Genomic DNA, 8,568 nt, shown 5'->3' with positions numbered 1-8,568 from the left:
TAAAACTTGCCATTTAATAATAAAATGACTTGGGTATGAAATGTAAATGACAATCCCACTGAATTTGCAAGGGTATATCGAAGTGTAAAATGACATTTAGCAAAAGATTTTTCTAGTGAAGACAGTGATTTAATGAAGTGTAAAATGACATTTAGCAAAAGATGTTTCTAGTGAAGATTTAATTACATTAAAATCAAATCTTTCAATAACTTTGCGTTTAAGTTAGGATAACTTTGATTGTCCTCCAGATTTGAAGTTCACTGTTTACACAGATCAATGAGACATGTGCCAGCTGGACATGAGACCTGGTGGTGCTAATGAGTTTGACATCTATATTTGGATTTTCTTGAACTTCTCTCTGTCTTGCAGGGTGAGAGGGGTTGGCTCAGGATTGTGACGAGCGCCTACAAAGGAGGAAGTGGAAGCAAGTTTAATCTTGCCTTGGAGGAAGACTGCGTGTATGGAGATGTAATTGTACCTGCAACCTATTGATGGACTAGTGATATAACTTTGGAACATCTTTAAATATTGTGTAGACTTAACTAAACTATGTAGATGGTTGGCAGGAAACTTCAGCCCTGGACAGCTGGGGAGCATGAGCTAAAGAGGAAAAAGTTCAACTGTTGTGTTGATGTGACCTTGACAGAAACTTGTCAAGTAATTAAATTATTCACTATAGATAAGAATTTGCCTCAACTTGTATTTCCTTCATAAATTAGTCGTGCTCTAATTTTGATTCGAGCCAAGGACGTGACCAGCGTTACAGGCTGTGGTTCGACTGACACGGAGCTCCTCGTCAATTCTTCGGCGCTGATTAAACTTCTACAATATTTTAGCAAATGCACCTCAGGGTTACAGACAAATGTTGACATTACATTTCAATGCTGAAATTGGATATCTGTCAGAGGTGGTAGTATGGACCCTCACTCAACTCTTACTATTCTTTGTGGTGGGATTATTCCACAAAAAGGTCCTAACCCTGAGTTCATGTTCTGTGGGCCTGAGGCAAATGCTTGCTTTGCAGCTGCATCAATTGTTACAAACTGGTCTTAAATTACCCAAACTTTAAGCAACATTGCTGTGAAGACGGCATTAATATTCTTAAAAAAAAAAAAAAAGCAACGTCCATTAAATGTGAACCTATGTGTGCAGTGATGGGGAATGAGACCTCAGTGTCCAGAGGTTTTTTTTTTTTTTTTTTTTAAAAGAACAGTACTAATGATGGTGAACTCTTCATTTAAAGCTGTAAATCAGGATAACAATGCACAGCCTCCCTGTATGGTGGGAGACTCCAGGTCACAGGTTACCTCTAGAGTGCTGTTTATCTCCAGAAAGACATGTATTTGTTCTACATCTGAGTCCTAGTAACAGCTGCATCTCCTTTTATTGACTCGTGTGTTTTTAGCTTTGCTTCTGACGCCCTACTGCAGAATAATCACCAGTTATCTACAGTGACACGTGCTGCAGCACAATAGCTTTCTGAGTTTACAGGCAATAATGGCCTCTTTCTTTTTTTTTCTTTTTTTCTTTGCTGTTCATCTAGGGAACAAAAGAAAACTGAGCACTGAGATATTTAGTTCTGGGGACGGAGCAATAATCAAAATGAATAAATGCTTGCTGTAGTGCTTCACTGCTGATATGGAAATGTTTTCCCCATTAACTGCATTTTCTGTTCCGCATCTCTGGGAGGAACAAAGGATAATCAAACCTTTATGCAGCTCTCTTAAACCAAACCAGGGCTGACCTTAAGCCCATAAAGCTCTGGTCTGTCCGAGTGGACGTCCTGCTGCTAAAAAAAAACAAATATTAAACATAATTTGCCTTCTTAATATTATACCATCCAGCCCCCCCCTTCACCCTGCAGTTGTGCAATCTTTCAGGTTGGAATTTAATTTGCCCTCTGATTGAATTTCCTGCATGTTTTCTCATTTGCATAATCACAAACATAGCTCTAATGGCTGTGGAAGGAAACACATGGTATGCACAGGCTCTAAAAATCCAGCAGCACTCAAAAAATGTGCCATGATTGAAATAAAAGAATGTATAAGCAGTGCACGGTGCAATTGCACATGACTTATTTTCATACTGAATGATTCAGCATTCATCTTCATTAAAGCTATTGCTGCGGCCAAATGGATTTTTTCAGCCATGCCTGCAATCCCATTATGCATTGTTTCATTGATCAATATGTTGCACTGAAAACATGAAAATAGAGCGGGGCGGTCGGTTCTTATATGAAAAACAGTATTAGCCGTTACAAATGTATCTAGCTGGAGGTGAGGCCTGGATTTTAATCTTTAACTAAATCCAAAGGTCGGCCCCGGGGCCAACCCTGGCACTTGGACTGGCTTTACGTGGCCTGGATTTTCTGCCATGCTACTAATGTCAAACATTTGGTACGAAATTTCACAACTTTTCAACGGAAATATTTAATCATGATTTCGTTTTGCTAAATGTTGGCTAACCTTTTGGCGAATTTATTTTCTAACAGCTTGTACCTTTGTCTACTATGCAGCAATTATTAAACTCTGTGTATGTTTCCCAATTATCAACTGTTTTTAGCAGTTCACAGCTGACATGTCTTCTACTCAAAGACTAGGAGGTTTTACTATGTTTTAAACTGAACTGCTGCATGCCACTAGTGTGTGGTTTTCTACAATCCTCCCTATAATGCATTCATTTTCTCTACTGGTAAAATCTGCCTCTGACTTTAAGCAGCAGGGAACAAAAGGCTAACAACTTGACAGTCACGCAAAAATATTCTGCTATTGCAAAGAGAAACATGTTCCCTGATTTAGCCTGTGAGGTTAGAGATGCTCAATCTGATGTTGAAGCAAAGCATGCCACTATGTTTCTCTTAAATTATTTCTGTCAGTGCAGGCAGTGCAGTGCAGGCTCTTAAATTATTTCTGTCAGTGCAGGCAAATGCACGAGATAAAAAAAAAAAAGATGTCTTCATGCATTCCACATTTCAATAAATCATTTATTCTTCAAGTATGAATAAAGCAGATTTTTCTTTCCCTTCAAGTCTAAACACCAAATACATGGCACCGATTGCAGCGCACGTTGTGTTCATAACTATAATAATAATAAATATAACAATGCATGAAACATTAGTGGAGAATTAGCATTATGAGTGGGTATAAATCATACATTATCACGCTGCTGTCTTCAGCATGAGGCTCATCTGACTTCATTTGCATTGTTTAATACTGATTCTGAAACACAAACAGCACAGTTTAGACACGAGTCTCACACGATTGCTAATGAGCCCATGCTGGAAATTGGATTTGGTCATTAAAAATAAAAGCTACCCCTCCACTCAGCCAGCTACATATTTTTCATTTGACATTTTTGTGTTGGAGCTGCGAGAAAAAAAGAGTCATTAAAAAAAATCATACCAACTATGTCTTTGACAGCAACTGAAGTTTATTGTTAAGAACGCTATTTAACGCTATTTAAAAAATAATCAGCATGGAAAATGTCCATTGTATACTGTTTCCTATTGTTATGTGTTTCAGTGATACTGTGGTTACGTTTTAGATCTTTTAAATTACTACCTTCTTGGTTAGCATAGTTAGAATTTATTTCGGCTTCACTATTTCTCAAAAATTCTACTTAATTAAAATATATTTTTTGCAGCTGGTATTCCTTTGTTTTCGTCTATCTTTGTTGGCCAACTGCTAGATTTAGTTGGCTCTACATTTCTCCAATTTTACACAGTTCTATTGTGTAAACCTTTTTGTAACCTTTTAGCCATTTTCATGGTTTAGGGTTATAGCAGAGGTGCTAACCGTACAGACATTCAGCCTTTTGGTGTTCTTATGTAACCTTTAAGGCTGCTGTAGAATTAACTCCAGTTAATATTAATCCCTTTTAGTCACAACAGAATTAAGGAATAATGAGTCCATGAATATTTCAGTTACACTGCAGCAACAAATGCACCAGGCACACAATCTGCCCTGACTAGCAAAAAAATAATTGGCGATTACATCCATTATTAATGCTTCATCATAAAAATCATATTTTGCAGCAGGCAGAACAGGGAGAACCTGGGAGTGAAAAAAAGCCAATGATCGGTCAATACTATTTCATATTAACTTGCTGAGCTGACAGAACAAAGGGAGAGAGAGCAGCCCCAGAAAAAAAAACATCAGAGCTCAGTCAACCGTGCTTTTATTCGTCCATTTTACTCCAAAGGTAGCAGATTCTTATTAGATTCCTTAAATATAGATGTGAACCTTCCAAGTCAGTGAGTTCACACCACCTCCCCCCTGGAAGTTTTAATTAGAACACCAGTCACTCGTGTTATCGTTGTTTTCAAGAGGGAGCTGCTTCCACATTCCTGAACTGCCTCCTTCATTGCAGGATCAGAGGCCCGCCATCCTGCGAGGGGAGTGTGGATTGTTTAGGACAGCTGCTTCAGAGTCCCTCTGGGTCCTAACATCCAGAAACCAGGACGGATGAATAGATGGGTCAGGATGATGATGATTCCCGGCTGGCTAATGGAGAGCCATGCTCCTGTGATTTGACAGGATTATTGCTGAGATACAATGTGAAATTTATTGTCACATAAGAGGCAGTTCATAATGAAAACAAATGGTGCAAGACAGTCGGGGATCAGCAGATTATACGTGTCAGGCTACATGCAATGAGCTTCTCGCCTCTGTGCTCTAAGCACAAAAGACGTAGATATGAAGATTCCTGGAACACTTATGATACTCTGGAGAGTATGAGGATTACGGTGCTGGGAGAAATATCTCACAAGTACGTTCTGATAAGGATTAGGAGTGAAGATAAAGGCTGCAGAAAGAAACGCAATAAACATTTTTTAGTAATGAAATGAAAACAAAATACAAAGTTTTGGTATCTCACTAGAACGACTGGATTGTTGATAGAAGGAAAGACCATCAAGTGGTAACAGGTCTGACTGTTACTAAGAATGCATGTAAGTGGAGTGTCCACAAAGGGACCAGTCTCTGCAAACAAAGATGGTAATTTTTTTTGCATTTCAATAAAGAGCGCCAACTTTTCCAAAATGTAAGTTTGTAGAACTCTGCGTAATGAAAGACAAGGACTTTTAGGCAGTTTCAGGCTGATTTTGCGACAATGGGAATAATGAAGAATTCTTGGTTCCATTCATTTTTACTAAGTCCTCACAATCACTAGTTTTAACGTACTGTAGCTCCAAACTTCTGATCACTGGCCCAAACTTCCTGAAGACAGACAAATGCTAACAATCCTTGGGAAAGTGTGACCACATATAGATAAAACAATTCTTTTCCCTCACAGACAGTGTCCAATTGACATAATCCTGCATGCTTTTGGACTGACGGAAGAAACTGGAGTTCCCAGAAGTCCCGCATTCACATGAAGGGAACATTCAGGTTCCATACAGAAGGACTGGGGATCGAACCAGTGTAGTGTTCTTTATGCATCTTAATATACATAAAAATATATATTAATGAAAAAACATTGAGAAATTGACAACATTATTGTACCTATGATGTGTTCAGACCTGAGAAACAACAGTAACAAGTCTCAAATCAGATTCCATTTAAGAAAGACTAGAGAATGTTTCCAATACATTGGATGTTAGAGTTCAAAACATGTATAGATGAAGACAAACGCAGTGTGCACTGATACGATGGGTTTAAGTGAAATCAGAATTATACTTCAGCTGAAACCTGACAGTGAACATTATTCTTGGAGGGTTTGTTTTTTTTCTTTTCTCTCACATTGATTCATTCAGCCAGAGAGAGGAGGTCAGAAATACTATATACTGAGCTGCACTTGCTCTCTGCTGCCCCCTGTTGAAACGTTACATGACGTCTTACAGCTTGTTTACATCATGACCATTGTGTATTGTGGAGGGGATGTTTTTGTGTAGATTTTGTAGGCTTTTCGAGTCAGTACTGAGAGAATACAAAGATACAGTATTTACTAATAGTGTGCACATACAACACAGCCCTCTGTAAAACAAAAACAAAAACGTCTTTATTTATGTTTTGTAAAAAAAAAGGATCAGTATAATCTAATCTGCACACATGGAGTTAGAAAACAAAAACTCTCTGCAGATTATTGTGTCGTCTATATGAAGCCATAAATCTCTTCTGCAGCAGGACACACTGAGACATGTACGGTTTCTTTAATGTATTTGACTCAGTTTGAACATAAAATGATGCATGAGTCCATATATTGCTCCACTGTATGACAATGCCCGCATGTAACATGTATGGAACAAAGGGAGGGAAGCCACTGCTCCTGGCGCACACGGGGTTAACGCGTGTGCAGAACCTCAGATTTGGTGTCGATGCTTCTCTCCAATAGTGATTAACGATATCGATCCGGGAGTCAAGTGCAAAGTTTACGCAGCCAGGACAGAGACACGAGGACACAAATGCATCTCTTGAGGAGCCTAAGTAGTTAAATTCGAGGTTATTGTGCGCCAAGGTATTTCTCTCCCTGGTGTGTGCAAGGAAAAGAGAAATAAAAAACTTTAATAAGAACTCGAAATGTCGAAGGAATGATTGGTGCTGCCCTCAAGACGCCAAACTCTGCCAAAATGTGGCTTTGAAGCAGAGGGAGTCTGCTTTCACCCTGATGAGAAACTTGGTTTGGATGGATGGCTGTGCGCCCCGCCCTCCTGCTCCTTATAACCAGAAAGCCTGTTTGCACAAGAGCTCAAACATAACAGGAACATAAGAGGAGAGCGCGCCTCTGTCCATGACCCACTCCTGGAGAAGGCTACCACGCACTCTGGCTACAAAGACTTCACGGATTACACTGCTTCTTATTGTTGTTGTTGTTGTTGCTTCAGTCTTTCACGTCCAGAAGTGACCATGGATTTTCTCAACCACAACTATTTGAACGCGCGCAATCCTTACGACTACACTTTTAATTTCTGGAACGACTATCTGGGGCTGACGACGTTGGTGACGAAGAATAACAAGCTCAACATGCCCCAGAACCCCAACTCCATCACCGAGTCCCTGAAGGCGACCCTGGGTTTGGACGATGCCCCGGAATGTCCGTGCGTAATCGCGGGCGGCGTTGGAGAGAGCGGACACCTGGACTGCTGCTGCCCATCAGGCAGCCCTCCACCGGCCTCCATCCTGGACTTAAAGGAGCGTTTCGCGATACTGAGGCCCTTCCAGAACCCGCTCAGCGTCCAGCTGCCGGAGCGTGAGATGAGCTTCGGTGGCAGCCTGGCAGGGTTCGATCTGTTCGGCGTGGAGAGGAAGATGCGCAAACCCGCGTCCAGGAGCAAGCAGGAGCCCAAAATCTGCGTCTTCTGCCGGAACAACGGAGCTCCGGAGGAGGTGTACGGCTCCCACGTCCTGAAGACACCGGACGGCAGGGTTGTGTGCCCGATTCTGAGAGCTTACACCTGTCCCCTGTGCAGTGCCAACGGGGACAATGCCCACACGATAAAATACTGTCCACTGTCCAAAGAGCAGCCTTCCCAGCGACCACTGAAGGGAGGGAGGGCAGTGGGTGGTAAGAGGATGAAAATATTCTAAGACTATAATAAAGTTTTATCTAGAAAAAAAGAATTGCACTGAACAATTTCCAGATGACTGTTTTAATTTCGGCTCTAGCCTTTATTCCCAGTTTCATAAAAAACATATTGATTTTATCTTTTGATTTCTCTAAGATCTCTTATATTTTTATAGTTCATTTATCCACATAGAATAATTTTATGCTTTATTATACATTTGGAGTTTATTTTTCTTTTCCCAGTCTGTAGTCATTTGAGAGCTTGTGTGTGTGTGTGTGTGCCTATAAATACACCTATAATCACAAAAGTGTGAATAAAAATCTTTATAGTATTTTGGTCATGTAGAGAAACACACTGACATGGGTATAAGGGGATGAATGTCATATTTCCACCAAGTTGTAACGGAGAGCCAAGCTCCCCTCTGTGTTATGTTTTCCTTCCGTTTCCTCGTCTTAGAAAACCAAAGTTGAGTTTTTTGCCATTAAAAACAAAACGAAGCTGAAGAATGTGTCATCAAGGAGAGCTTTTTTGGTTCCAAATAACTCTGTAACATTTTCTTTTTTCCCCAACTTGCTTTGAAAAGTTGACATCCAATCTGTGAGGGAAGGGCAAAAGAGGAGGTAAAAAGACAATGTGGCCTCTGTTTAAGGCTCATATTCTCTGGAGAACATTATAATCAGTTGTTGCAAAGCCCAAACCTCTTCTCAGTCCAATGCTAGGAAGAGGAGATGATTATAAAAAAGAGATACTCTTTTATGTTTACATTCCATAATAAGGGTGACACACTGGATTTGTTTTCTCTCTTCTGGTCAGGTGTTCTCATAATATCGATATCATTATTATTATTTACTCATAATTTGAGGGTTTGCAGGCTGGACGGTTGCATTTCAAGGGTCAAAAAGAACTGGTGAATGTCTGTTTAATGTCAACCTGTCCCATCCTTTCTTATCCAAAATAAAGATGCAAAAATGTTTGTGAATGTACGGTTGAAGGTGTCACTTGCAGGACTGCACATTTCTGACAGTTTTGTTTACCAAAGGAATATCAAATTACATTGAAAAAAGCAG

At 40.1% G+C, this 8,568-nt stretch overlaps 2 protein-coding genes across 2 annotated transcripts in view; both read left to right on the top strand.

Moving 5' to 3' along the window:
* Nucleotides 1-686, top strand: part of LOC103390711 (cathepsin Z-like) — a 2,095-nt gene extending 1,409 nt beyond the window's left edge. The window contains exon 6 of the mRNA XM_008326660.2: nucleotides 370-686. Coding sequence (XP_008324882.1) covers nucleotides 370-492 — 123 coding nt within the window. The 3' untranslated portion in view covers nucleotides 493-686. The remainder of the gene's footprint in view (nucleotides 1-369) is intronic.
* Nucleotides 687-5,707: 5,021 nt separating this feature from the next.
* nanos1 (nanos homolog 1) lies at nucleotides 5,708-8,567 on the top strand. Its single transcript, XM_008326658.3, has one exon. The coding sequence runs from the start codon at nucleotides 6,843-6,845 to the stop codon at nucleotides 7,521-7,523; it is 681 nt and encodes a 226-aa protein (XP_008324880.1). The 5' UTR covers nucleotides 5,708-6,842; the 3' UTR covers nucleotides 7,524-8,567.
* The last annotated feature ends 1 nt before the right edge of the window (nucleotide 8,568 follows it).

The sequence above is a fragment of the Cynoglossus semilaevis genome, chromosome 15 (genome assembly GCF_000523025.1).
Source record: "Cynoglossus semilaevis isolate Cse_v1.0 chromosome 15, Cse_v1.0, whole genome shotgun sequence".
Lineage (NCBI taxonomy): Eukaryota > Metazoa > Chordata > Actinopteri > Pleuronectiformes > Cynoglossidae > Cynoglossus > Cynoglossus semilaevis.
Note: the sequence above shows the minus strand (reverse complement) of the source record. Positions and strands in the feature narration are given on the sequence as shown.

Bases quoted from the DNA above. Each gene is read 5' to 3' on its own strand.
- nanos1 (XM_008326658.3), top strand. From the start codon at position 6,843: ATGGATTTTCTCAACCACAACTATTTGAACGCGCGCAATCCTTACGAC.